General features: G+C 44.9%; 1 protein-coding gene across 1 annotated transcript in view; it reads left to right on the forward strand.

Annotated features, from left to right (window-relative positions):
- The first annotated feature begins 4,267 nt into the window (after positions 1-4,267).
- The window catches only part of LOC106811251 (annexin-B12-like), a 14,921-nt gene continuing 4,661 nt past the window's right edge, over positions 4,268-14,527 (forward strand). The window contains exons 1-7 of the mRNA XM_014814808.1: positions 4,268-4,489; positions 5,184-5,558; positions 5,984-6,076; positions 10,447-10,528; positions 11,258-11,352; positions 12,340-12,453; positions 13,130-13,220. Of these exons, the coding sequence (XP_014670294.1) occupies positions 6,062-6,076; positions 10,447-10,528; positions 11,258-11,352; positions 12,340-12,453; positions 13,130-13,220 (397 nt within the window). The 5' untranslated portion in view covers positions 4,268-4,489; positions 5,184-5,558; positions 5,984-6,061. The remainder of the gene's footprint in view (positions 4,490-5,183; positions 5,559-5,983; positions 6,077-10,446; positions 10,529-11,257; positions 11,353-12,339; positions 12,454-13,129; positions 13,221-14,527) is intronic.

The following is a 14,527-nucleotide window of genomic DNA, read 5'->3' on the forward strand; positions in this document are numbered from 1 at the left end:
AGGATTGGGAAGACGCCAACGTTACGCCCATCTTTAAGAAAGGTCCCAGAGATCGACCGTGCAACTACAGACCAGTTAGCCTGACGTCCGTGGCTTGCAAGATCATGGAAGCGTGTTTACGGGACCATATTGTACGCCATATTGAACAGCATCAGCTCATGAACAACACACAACATGGATTCCGCTCAGGCCGGTCATGTCTGACTAATCTTCTGGAATTTCTGGAAAGTGTCACTAAGCACGTAGATGAAGAAAATCCTGTTGATGTCATATATTTGGACTTTCAAAAGGCCTTCGATAAGGTACCACACAAGAGACTCATTCGGAAACTAAGGGCGTTTGGAATAGAAGGAACCGTAGTCAGTTGGATTGAGGAGTGGCTAAGGGAACGAAGGCAGAGAGTAGTGGTGAATGGTCAAGAATCGGACTGGAGACCAGTGACAAGTGGTGTGCCCCAAGGGTCTGTGCTTGGCCCTGTCCTTTTTTTAGTGTACATTGACGACATTGACGACACAGTTACCAGCAGTCTCTCCAAGTTTGCGGATGACACCAAGCTATTTGGAAGCGTCAGTGCGATGGATCAAGTCCACAGGCTACAAGGCGATCTTAACAAGTTGTTTAAGTGGTCAGAGGACTGGCAGATGCTGTTCAACTTAGACAAGTGCAAATGCATACACATGGGTCATGGAAACCCCGAGGTCACATATTATATGAACGATGTGCCATTAGCCAACGTGACTGAGGAGAAGGACTTAGGGGTTATAGTTAATGCCTCACTAAAACCATCTAGACAGTGTGCAGAAGCAGCAAAAAAGGCAAACAAGGTGCTAGGAGTAATCAGAAGGTGTTTTACCGACAGGTCGAGGCTCACCATCGTTCCCTTATACATGTCCTTGGTCCGCCCACACCTGGAATATGCTATACAAGCTTGGAGACCTTATTTGATAAAGGACATAGAGCTCCTTGAAAAAGTTCAGAGACGAGCGACTAAACTAGTGGAAGGATTGGGTAGCTTGTCATACCAGCAAAGACTACAAAGGCTGAATCTGACTACTCTAGAGACACGTAGAGAGAGAGCTGATCTTATCGAGACCTATAAGATTATGACAGGCTTGGAGAATATTGATCATAGGACATTTTTTTCACCTGCAATCCTGTCCACCACCAGAGGTCACAGCATGAAACTGTACAAAGAGCGCAGTCGTCTCGAATTACGGAAAAACATTTTCTCTCAGAGAGTGATTGACAGCTGGAACAGCCTTCCCCAACATGTTATTGCGGCAAAAGACTTGCTCACATTTAAAATCGAATTAGGCCGCTATTGGACAGTTCAGGGTTTTATATAAGCGCAAGCTGCCTAACCCTTGATAGCCATACAAACACTTGATGTGATGTGTGGCTGTACAGTAAATACAGTACAGTAAATAATCAGTAATCAAGTAGATATCAAGTAGGTCTACACGGTAGATAGTATAGATACAAGCCGCCTTATTCATGGTTGAATATGATTCCACACAAATGATCTAAACAGAGCAAATAATAATTATTTCGCAGGCGAGTGAAGGTCAAACATACGTGCCACATCGTGGAATGAGGTTGGCAGATGGGCAATCTGCAATACAGTAGAGAAGCTGGCCTGGAGCCCCCTGTGGTAGTCATGTTGCATTATGACTAGATGCCCAATCTACGAGTAGTGTCACGAAACCTCAAGTAGCTAGTACAGTATAATCCCACCTCTCAGGTTCCATTTCACCTGAACTACACATTAAATTGACTACGTCATGAATTTTCTATGGTGTATATTGTAAAAATTTTGTTGCCTTTTTTTAGCTCACCTTGACATCGTCAAAGCTGAGCTATTGCCATGGGTCGTCGTCCGTCCGTCTGTCCGTCAACATTTGGCTACGGTCAACGATAACTCAGGAACCGTTTGACCCACATGTTTGAAATTGGGTATAGTTGTTACTGCTAATGCTCTCATATTAAACGTCCTATTTTGGAGCACGCCAGTCGACGTACTTTCGAGCCACCGACAATTTTTTGGCAAAAATGGGAATTGCCATTAGTCAGTTCAGGTTCAACGGATTTTGCTCATTTTTGAATGTGAATGAATAAGGTCTAGGGGTTTTGATATTTAAAAAACAATTATGCAAATTAGGTAGGGTTTGGCAATTATATAGCATGTTATATAGACACGCAGATAACAACAGTCTGTGTGTCACACTCGTCTGGTTCGTTTTACAAGATTTCATTGACAATATCTTTAATGCAAAATTCCTGCTATGAACATATTATGATTTATAACTATTATATTATGATATAATGATTTATGCTAAGAAACATCAAAGCGGGTATAGCTCCATCTACCATCACAAATTGTGATTCATTTTGGTTTAAAATAATATTTATAATTATATATAATATTATTTATTATTTCACATAAAAATTACACATATAATTAGCAAGAGTATATAATGGGAGTTCTCCCATATATACTCTTCGTTTCTATAATGTACGTCGATGGTTGCTCAATTAAAACTGACTTCTTCTCACTCACTCATTTGTGTCCTTTTTTGTGGTGAGCTACAGTGTCATTGACACTTTCATTTACATTAAAAGTAAATACTAACGGGACTAAATTGTATCGGTCAAATTTTTACCTGATAAGATTGTTTCACAACTAGTTAGAAATCCAAAAAACCTGGACGATTTGATATTATGATCCTGACATTAATTGCTTGCTATGGGCTATATATGTATGAGTAACGAATGTATGTTTACATCAAACAATATAGCAAAATAGAAAGTATAATGCAGCAATTTAACCATAAAAAGTGAACAGAATTATTTACATTTTGTGAAAAAGTGGAAATGTTTTTTTTTATATTTAGTATTTATTAGTGATGTCACGATCATCGATTATACTCGATCATCGGTTGAACACTGGCTCGAACCAAGCGCTTGTTTATCAAAATCCGTAATCGATTTCATCGAGAAAAAAAAAAAATATATATATATCAGGAGTAGATAATAGGGAGGAGTGTGACATCAATAAACAAGGGAAATTCGTCATTTACTAGCCTTATAATACCTACGATTTACTACGCGTAACTCATCCAACTTGAGCTCAAATCGGACACAGTACATTCGCCTATCATCGTGCGAAATCGTTTCCTCCGTAGACACCCGCAATCCGGAGATACAGCCTAAAACGTACGACACGATTCTCATTCTTTGGCCATCAATCCAACGCCATTGCGCGCTATAATTCAGACAAAAGGCAGCAACACTGCGTGCAGTCGCTGTGTTTGCTCTCTCGGAATGCGGAATGTGGCGTTGTGGCTCGCGGGGAGATTGGACATCGACGCAACACTCGACGAGCTAATCATGCGGTTGGCGTGCGTGCGTGAAGGCATGCCAGCTATGTACAGAGGTGGCCTGTGTAGCTGTGTACCGGGTCAAAGGTTATCTCCGCCGAGTGTTGATGCCTAATCTCCCAGCGAGCCACATGCCTCGCTGAGTTAGCAATAGCGCGTTAGGTAGCTGCCTTTTGTTTGAATTATAGGCGCGCAATGGGCGTTGGATTGATGGCCAAAGAATGGAGAATCGTGTCTTACGTTTTAGGCTGTATCTCTGGATTGCGGGGGGTCTACGAGGAAACGATTTCGCACGATGATAGGCGAATGTACGGGTCCGATTTGAGCTCAAGTTGGATGAGTTACGCGTAGTAAATCGTAGGTATTATAAGGCTAGTAAATGACGAATTTCCCTTGTTTATTGATGTCACATCCTCCCCTATTATCTACTCCTGATATATATATCGAAATAAATGTAAGACTTGAACAAGAAAACTTGGAAAAGTGATGAGAATCAGAGATATCATCGCTATTTTAGTTCGGGAATCGCCCGATATTCGCCGCAGTAAGTTACTTCCTGTTGAGGGCTAAAGCTAGGAACACACTAGGGATTTTATACGCGGCTAAACAAGCACATACATGCACACACGTACATGCACACGACGTTACGCACACGCAGGCATTCAACACCCCGAGTAACCGATTGTAACCGATTATCGGTTTATTGGGTCCAACCGATTATCGGTTACTTGGGTCCAACCGATGATCGATTACGAAATTACAACCGATTGACAACACTAGTATTTATGGTGATGTAATCACTTTAATAACGATTTGCAATGCGTGCGAGATTATACCGTTCAGCGTTCGATGGTGGAATCCTATACTGTTTTGTTTTATTTTAGGGTTACCCGTCATCTGGTCCTGGCTTCCCTTCCTCGACTCCATACCCACCTCAACCCGGCGGCGGCCCATCACCGGCGTACGCACCCGGTGCACCGAGCTACGGAGGGTTCGCCGCGTCAGGCTACCCACCCGCAGGACCCGGAGCAGGCGTTCCCGGTTACCCGCAGTCCACCGCGGCGCCGTACCCTCCAGGAGGTGGCGCTGGCAGCGCCTACCCACCGACAGGAGTAAGTGTAGTGCGTGATTCTAATTCTAATATAATATATAATTTATATATAGCCTAGCGCGATCGATTTCGTGTGATACACGATTGATTAGTAGCGTGTAGCGTTTTTCAGTGTGCAGGTGACAAAATAAGCGATGGTTCGATGGTCCGGGGCCATCAAATAATCGGGAGGACCATCAGATTTTCAAAGTCAATGGTCCGACAGACCGGACCGTTATGGGTTCAACTAAATTCTACTGAAACAACTTTATTAACCAATATACTATTAAAGTGAATAAACAATTACTGTATCGTTTGATACATTCATTGTAGGTGAATAATTTCCATTTTATCACCATGTAAAATCTCTTTCTTATGCTTGCACGCCGCATTACTTTTAGAGAACAATTTGAAATTTAGGAGGACCATCTAAAATTTAGAACCATCTCTTTTTTTCTTGTTATTTCTACCCCTGGTATGTGTGTGTGTGTGTTAGTAAGTGGGCGACACCCTCTTACATTGGCTGTATTACGGCTATGGCTAATCTATGGTTCGTGCCTTGAAAGCTGAAGTTGCTAACACGGACACTCGTCGCAACTTTAAGCTTCGGCTTCAGATGAATTACATATTAAAGACGGCTCGTGTTGCATGTCCGACTTTACTATTTCAAGTACTATTCAGTAGTAGAAATTTTGGCTGTTTTTGTTTCATTTCAGGGCTATCCACCGTCTGGTCCTGGTTATCCTTCCTCTTCTACGTACCCGACTCAACCTCCTGCCAGTGGCTATCCCTCTCAGCAGCCATTTGGTGGCTATCCCTCTCAGCAGCCATTTGGTGGCTATCCCTCCCAGCAGCCACCTGGTGGCTATCCCTCTCAGCAGCCATTTGGTGGCTATCCCTCCCAGCAGCCACCTGGTGGCTATCCATCCCAGCAGCCACCTGGTGGCTATCCATCCCAGCAGCCATCTGGTGGCTATCCATCCCAGCAAGGTTTTCCCGCACAGCCTTCATACCCTGCCAATCCGTCCCAACCAGGTGCTTACCCTGGTGGCCAGCATCCCGCTACCACATCAGGAGGCCTCGGGTTCGGGGTAAGTTGTCACCGCCGTGTGTTCGAAGCACTGCAGGCATGGAATTACCTTGTTAATATTAAATAATGTACGTCCTAACGAAGTTCGACTCGGTCAATGTACATTCTGAGTACGCTCAAGTTTTTATGCGAAATTTCATTGATTTTTTCGTTTTCATTTTTATTCCATGGCTAACACTAGGTGCCACCTCTGTACGTGCTTATTTCTCCATATAACGATGCATGTGAACAGCTGGGCTAACAATTAACTGCCTATCTGGCCATTAGAAACGCTATGGGGTCTCTCCTGCTTGTTCGGCAACTTATCTGACATGCATAATACATCGAAGTGGTAGACTCGTGTACATTTTTGCCTTCGGTGTGACACTCGTGTAGTGTAATAAGTGACCGCTATGATAGTACATCTGTTTTATATGTAATTTGCAGGGTGCGTCAGCTCTCCCTGGTGGCTACAACCAAAGTGCTGCCTACTCTACACAAGCTGTGCCACAAAATCAAACTTATATGCAAGCTCCAAAGGTAAGGCTGCTTATATTCAGTAATCACCCATGGAAACATATTATTATACTTAGGGTTGGTGGCACAGGTTGAAAAATTAAAAGTGAAACACATGTTGCATAGTTTACTTGATGTAAATATATCTGTCATCTTTCATTCATTTCTCTAATTCTCTTATATTGGCACGTAAGCACAAGAGTAGAATTACTATACATTTTTCAGTATTCTATATATAATATTACATGATGCATGGTATATAATTTTTTGGTTTCGTAATTTAAAAATTGTGTTTTGTTGTGTACATGATGGTTACGATCCTTCTCCACCAACCACCTCATTTGTCCTCCACTTCTTCGTCCCGCATGAGTTCGCGTTCCTTTATGCACAGTGGCTGCAGCATGATGTGGGTTATTTATTAACTATTGATTGAGTTGGTGGTTTTATGCGTCATGCATGCTATGATTATCACAGTGCGGAGGCTGCTTCAGTGCTGAGTGTCATACATTGTACTAGCCCTGCGCGTACATGCTCGTGTATTCCGTCGCCATGCAACCGGAGCAAACATCATATAATCTGAATCAAAAAATAGAATTGAGGAGTCTTTTTTTTCTTATCCTCCTGTTGAGGAAGAAGGGGTTGCACAGGCAGAGCTAGTATGGCATCACTGCTGTGTAAAACTGCTCTCTATTTGCGTAGCACTATGGAAGAGATTGGAGCTGGCCAGGGAGGAGGTGGGTGCAGGGCATGCTGCGGGGTGCGTAGAGTTATTATAGAGTATCTAAAGATGAGCAAAGAATACACAACAGGGCCGTAGCCTGGCGGGGGGCAAGGGGGCAGCTGCCCCCACAAGATTTTGGAGCAAAATTAAACAATACGCTTAGCTAATAATCGTAAATAACCCTAACGTGATTTTTTTGGATCTATATATCGGGATCTATATATTGGATCCGAGATATCGGGGATCTGCTATCCTAGCTCAGATTTTGTTAGATACTCTCGTTGTTGAACTGCAATCAATTCACTTTTAAAATATGATATCAATGTCCAATAGGTATCTGTGTGTGCGTGTGCGTTCATGTGTGTGCGTGCGTGCGTGTGTGTGCGTGTGTGCGACGTGGCCTGTGGTGTGCGAGGGTGTATAACAGCCTGTCTACACTAGCAACTTTAGATTTGCAACTCGAGGCAAACTCCGAGTTCGAGCAAACTCAACAACCTCGAGCAAACCTGGCCGATTCACTGGTACTGACTGTGAATTCCAATGTTCAATGTCCAATGTTTGTCTATCTGCAGGATCACATGACTACAAACTGTCATTTGATTGGCTGAGTTATTCCAAACCTCAGCAAACTCGAGCAAACTAGTTTGCCAAGAAGGTGCACGGCCTAACTTCTGCAAACTTCTGCAAACTAGTTTGCCGAAGTTTGCCAACTGGTCTACACTGGCAAACTTTGGAAAACTTTTCTTGGCAAACTCGGAGTTTGCTCGAGTTTGCTCGAGTTTGCAAACTAAAGTTTGCTAGTGTAGACAGGGCTTAAAGCAGCTTCTATTCCCGGGTTAATATATAACAACTCTGTGTTGTATGCATGCCCCCTATCCTGTCGTTCTGGAACTTGTCTCTCTGAGACATTTTTTTCCTGTTCTGCATTTACCTCTACTTGCTCTGCCAGCCCTTCTCCTTATCCTCCTCATATTCCCTTCGTTCCCTATCGGTATCCTCATGTTATTCTTCAACTTGTTTTCTTTCCTTTGTCTCCCTTTTACAGACGTTTATTCACTCGCTCACTCACTCGCTCGCTCATTCCCCTTCTCACTTACTCTCTCACACTTTCTCTCCTTTTCATACTATTACTTGTGCAGGGCCGTAGGCTGAGCTAATCCCTAGGGGGGGGGCAAAATTTCATGACTCAACTGTCACCTGTGTAATGATGAGCGACGGGCGCAGCTCTTGATCGACGTCCATAGTGTGGTAGGGGTGGGTTTCACGGCTTTCACGGATACGTGACCAAAAAAAAATCACGTTAGGGTTATTTACGATTATTAGCTAAGCGTATTGTTGAATTTTGCTCCAATATCTTGTGGGGGCAGCTGCCCCTTTGCCCCTCTCCCCAGGCTACGGCCCTGTTGTGTATTCTTTGCTCATCTTTAGATACTCTATAATAAATTATAATCAGGCGAGAGATTCATTCAACATGTGCATCTTCCTTCGGCCTTTCTAATCCACTGAGATAAAGTTAGACATATGGTTCTTGTTTTTTCATTCTCATTTTTTTATGCCGGGATAAGTTTAGTCAACGCGTTGTTTTTTACGGCGTGGCTAAATGTTCTCTAGCGGTCGGGTTGGGTTCACCTAACATCTAAGAACCGATGAATTTTTTCGTAGTCGGGTTCGGTTGACCCAGCACGTAGCTACGCTTGCTTGTCACGTAGCAACTGATGCTACCCTCCCTCGCCCTCATGTTGTATGTGAATCATCCAAACACTGCCCCTCTCCCTCGCGTGCAGGCTCCATAAATATCGTGTAATGGTGTGCGGCTATAGACGGCTCCTGTCTGTCACCGGATCGGAGTGAATGCTCTTGCACGGTAGAGGACGGGGGCCGTCTAGGTGGCTATATCTGGGTGCAGTAGCTGATCTCAGGATACTGACGTATTGTCCGTGTTGTGTGCGGTGGGTACATCATCCACACGGGCGTGGTCTGCACGATAGAACGCGCTCGAGCACAGCCGTCGTGAATGCTTGCCTGCCCTACTAATAGTACTAGTAGGCTGTAGTACTATTGTGGCCGTCGTCGTGCATACACGTATATACAGGCAGACGTACATACGTAGACAGGCAGACGCAATACGGACGTAGTACTAGTAGTAGTGAGCGTGTTTCTCGTGAGTGCTACCGAGCTGCTGCTGCTGCTGCTGCTGCTGCCACACTTACTCACGCACGTACACTAACAACACGCGCAGTGGGAGTTTTACGCGTTGTAGGATCGGTGGCAGTGTGTTATAGACGTAGGAAGTGACAAATAGGATCTCTATTCTCAGAGTAAGTATGTGCAGCATGCTGTAGCTTGATCAAAGCAATAGTAAAATGATAAAATCATAAATAACCCTGTTATTTAGCACTGGTATATATTAAATATTATATCAAGAGCTAATAAATATTATTTATTTATTTATTAAATCTTTATTGCATGAATTCAGATACAAATAGGCCTACATGTACTGACGACAGTTTTTTTCATGGCGATAAAAGATGGCATCTTTATCATCTTTTATGTCATCTTTTATGCCAAACAAAAATTAGTAGGTATTTATTAGCTCTTATATATATAATATACACCCTGGTGTAACAAATAGTTACTGCTCTTGCTCCTACTCGTCATATGATATATACAGAATTCTTCGTATCGGAATAGGATAGGAGGCGCGAGAGCATGTACTTACGGTGGCTTTTTGTAGCTTTATCACTGCATTGGAAGTTTATGGCTGGGAAAGTAACCGTGAGGCAGTATAGGAAGTACGAAATGCATGTTTTTTACGTGTGACTACTTGTAAGTCAGTTGTAGGAGCAAAAATGTGCTTTTCACACTCATAAATCAGTTTTAGCTTTGCGTGGCTCTGCCCTTACTGGTCTTCACTCTGTAACTAGGCCAGCTGCGATGGAGTGTAGGACTATATGAGTAGAGCTGTGATAGAAGTGAGGAGTGTGTGGTGTAGATGGACCCACTCACAAATCTTCCAAAAATATTCAAAAAAATATTCGTATACATCATAGTAAAAAATTGGCGAAAACGCAAGAAGAGATTCAGATGTAGCCGCATGTACGTGCAGCATGCTAGTTATACGTGTGCAGCACTTTACTCTGAGAATGACTGTTGTCGAGCGCAGGGCTACAGGCCCCACATGGCCTACAAGTAGAGCCATGGCAATGCTTGCTTTGTACTTGGCAGTACGGGTGAGTCGTGAGCTAGCCATACGCTGCAGCAATGGCCGCGTCGACAGGTGCTGCCACCGTGAGGGAGTTTGCTACCTTCGACTCGCGCAAGGACAGTGAGTGTCTCCACAGAGCGATGAAGGGGCTAGGTACGTATGGTTGTTCATCTGTGCATGGGGGGAGGGGTAGGGTCGCATGCTGCAGCTACAGTGCCACTCGCACCCCGCGTACATGCATGCCCTAACATCCGCGACAACCTCTCTCTCTCTGCCTGCCTCCCCGCGCGTCCGTCGCGGCTGAATCGCGCCTAAAGTACGCGGATCTCGAAACAGCCGCCTGCGATCCGTGTCATCCTCTCCTGACGCCCTTCCCCCGCTGCTCACTTTCCTGTTCCTCGCTGCCGCGTCGGGCGGAGGACATGTGCGGTGGCGGAGGTGTTGTTCTCACGTTGTTCGTGCGTCTAGGACCGCGGCACCGTGAAACCCTATTCGCCCTTCAACGGCCAGGCAGACGCCGAGGTCATCCGCAAGGCCATGAAGGGCTTCGGTAAGTCAGCGGGCGACGACGGCATGCGCGTGGGAACAAGCGAACGTGCATTGTCGTTGGCTGAATGTACGTCGTCGGTGGCACGGCATGGGCAGGAAGAAGTGAACGTCTGTTATCGGTGGCGCCGCGTGGGCTGGAAGAAGTGAACGTCTGTTATCGGTGGCGCCACAGGGTTTTCTTCATCTTTAAATAATTTTCCTTTCTCCAGAACAGTTTACGACTGGAGCTGTACTACCTAACAGAGTTAATATTCTCTTACAATTTCCAAAGCACTTTTGGCTACTTAAAGAATAATTTAGTATACACTTATAGGGTTTCTTCTGAGGGAAAATTAGACAAAGAAGGTAATGGCCAGTTTGGGAAAAAAACGCGCATGATGGATTCAAATACAGGATGTATTGATATACTTATAGGTATATAGATACAGGATATACTTATCAGTTAATACAGGAACATTTTTACAACGGCGATGTTAAATTTGACAACGGCGGTGCGCCACTGTGCCTCCTATGTATCAGAAACCCTGACTTATCTGCTCTTTGCCCGTGGTTTATTACAGTATAATCCGGCAGTGAGCAACTTATGGTTCAGTTATAATCCTTGGGGGCATCATGCCCTCACAGAGTTCGCGCAGTTATTTTGTAGACGTAGACACAGTTGCGGAGTAAGACGTGCGTCCGCATCTACGGAATGATTATCTGATGGCATGTCTCTTCCCCCCCTGCACAGGTACTGATGAGAAAGCTATCATTGACGTGCTAGCCCACAGAAACAACGCCCAGCGTCAGAAGATCACACTCGACTTTAAGACCATGTATGGCAAGGTGAGGTGGCAGGCTCGTAGGGAGGGGGGGTGCGACGGGTGCGCCCGCACCCCTCCACAGACTGCGGAGGTCCATTTTTCTGTGGGAAAAATACATTTTGAAGTGCAATAATTTGAGAAATGTTCACGTTTTGAGGTTCCCTTTTGGCTGCCTCTTTTCATATCATACTGCTTTCAAAACGCGCGAAATGCAGTCTCAGACAACCTAATTTTCCTAATTTTCCAGGGGGGCATGCCCCCAGACCACCCTAGAGACTGGCGGCTCCGGCGCTTGTTATGCCCGTATACTCGTTGGATCGCACCCTCCCGTCAAAAAAAATGCCTATGGGCCTCGGTAGTGCAGTCACTCCAATCACCTCGATTTTCCGGCACCTCTCTATGCTTGCAGGCGTCGGGTGGGGGAATTTTTTGTGTTACCTGGTCGCAGACGAGGCTTTTTTTCAATTTGCTGGGTGAGGGGAGGGATGTTTTCGTGTTACTTCATCCCAGGCGGGGCTAAGCCATGTGTGAGGTGGAAGAATTGACTGCTGTTCGTACGGGATGTAGATCCACTGTCACTACCCCACCTGGGTTTTACCAGCACATCACTCAACGCCATTGAGTTGTGAAGTTCACGACAAACAGCAGGTGGGAGCTACCTGCGATAGGTCTCACCCGAGAATCTTAGAATATATCTCATCTCCTTAGCATTTCATCTCACCGTTTGTCATGTATTTATGATTATGTATTATTTATTATTATTATTATGTTATGTTTTTATATGTATCTTCGTTTACCCTTAATCCTTAATGTTAAGACGGCACACACCTGAGTAATTTTACTCAAGTAAAATGATGCCTGCGTCAAAATACTCAACGAAAATCCGCCGCACACGTGAGTATTTTGACGCATGCATCATTTTACTTGAGTAAAATTACTCACGTGTGCGCCGGGCTTTAGTCTCACCGTTTGTATCTTTGTTGCTGTCGTTTGTCGTCGGCGGATTCAGGATCTGATTAAGGAGTTGAAGAGCGAGCTGAGTGGGAAATTCGAGGACGTCATTCTGGCTCTGCTCATGAAACCCAGCGACTACGACGCCATGTGCATCTACAATGCCATACAGGTGAGCAGTGGCGTAGTTATACTATAGGGGGGCCAAAAGGGGCCATGGCCCCCCCTGTTGATCCGAAAGTTAAAACAAGATATTAAAAAATAAGAATTGTTGTACTAAAATTAGAATTGTCGTAGTCAGAATGAAGGCTGTACATGTACTGAAAAGTGCCTCAAATACCATCTACTTACGAACAAATCGACTTACGAACGACCGCTCGGAACGGAACCTGTTCGTAAGTCGGGGAGTCTCTGTAGTGGTAACATACATGAGCAGGTGTGTGTCCGGACAGCATGGCAATACAGGCGTGACAATCATGCGGCTTCCTCTCCGAGGCCATAATAAAAATATTGTTTGTTTGCCCTCACCCGACCGACCCGCCAAAAAGGGGCCGACTCAAACAATTTTATTGATTTTTCCCATTATTATTATTTTTTTTTTTTACAAATTGTATCATTGTACGTTATATAAATCTGTAGGCAATACTTTATATGTACCAAGCAAAAGAAACATTCAACATAAAAGGTATCTCCACACAAGCACACCCGAACATGTAGACACCATGCTCAATTTGTAAAAAGACCCCCTTAAAAAAAATCAAAAGCCTACCTAACTACCCAAACTTTTCAGCCTGGGCTGGGTGAGGGCAAACAAAGATTTTTTTAATTGTGGCTCGATTGTCTTGCAGGGTCTCGGCACGGATGAGGGAGCGTTGATCGAGATCCTCTGCACCAGAAGCAACAAACAGATGCTCGAAATCAAGCAAGCCTACAAGACAAGTGAGTAAAAGGAGGGGGAGGAGGAGGAGGATGAAGAGAAAGATGGGGAGATGCGTGAGATGATGAGGAAGAGGAAAGGAAACAGACGGGAAAGGGGAAGAGGGGGAGGTTGAGGTCTACTTACCCGTGCATCAGCCTGGGCCCTGGCTATATCCACCGTCGTGCTCTCATCTCTGTTTCCCTGCAATGCAAAACACAACTAATTATAACTTAAAACCAAAACATACAAAAAATCAAGACGCAATTAAAACTTAATACTCATATTCACAACTATGTAAATGATGGGGGGTGTGACTTTGCGACGTCATGAAATACTCTAAACATACAAGGTAAAAATAAATGGTAACGTCTCTTTTCTGTTATTTTTTTGGCCAGGATAATAAATTAAAAATAGCAACCAAAATTCAACCCGCTGTGCCCACAGAAGTGTTGACCCACGTAAGCTCCCTTGCTACCTCCCCACCATGACCTGTGCACACACACCAATTTCCACTCCCGCATAAAATGCAGATCACACCAGGCGGTGCTCACACTCCTCCCCAACGAATGACATATGATCTCGCGGTCGCGAGGGCGTGGTGGCTGCACTCGCAGGGAGACGGAACTTTGTTGCCGTGGCAACAGCAATGCGGGAATCGAGCGTGTAACGAGTAATCAATAATCGCGTTTCGATCGTCGACGCGGTCTCTGCGATGCAGGTATTGCAGGTATTAACCCTAACCCAGCTGCAGTCGCTTTATGACCTACCGTCGCCATGGAGACGAGAAGGCGGCCGAAATGTCCCGAGGTGTCACCAGTTATGTCCCTCTCTATGTCCTTCCTGAACACTGTGTAAAAACGCGCGAGTATTGTTATTGAATTGCTTGTGGTGGTGCGAGCTTTCGCCAACTAGCATTCTCCACGTGCTTGCACGCACGCACGCACCCACACGCACACGCACGCACGCACCCACACGCACCCGTACGCACGCACCCACACGCACACGCACGCACGCACGCACGCATACACACTCACGCGCGCACACGCACCCACACGCACATGCACATGCACACGCACTTGCACATGCACGCACACGCATACCCACACGCACACATGTATATTTAAAGATACTGTGTCTATCCTCCTGTTCTTTTTTTAACACTGCTGCCCATATCATGTCTATTACGATTCTATATACAATGGACCCCCGAGATACGAATTCAATTCGTTCCACAGATCCACAGATCTCAAAAAATTCGTATCTCGAAAAATCCATATCTCGAACCGTATATAGGAAGTAGTGGTGTAACGGTTAACCGCGGTTAACC

The sequence above is a fragment of the Priapulus caudatus genome, unplaced genomic scaffold, assembly GCF_000485595.1.
Source record: "Priapulus caudatus unplaced genomic scaffold, Priapulus_caudatus-5.0.1 Scaffold520, whole genome shotgun sequence".
NCBI classification, from domain to species: domain Eukaryota; kingdom Metazoa; phylum Priapulida; class Priapulimorpha; order Priapulimorphida; family Priapulidae; genus Priapulus; species Priapulus caudatus.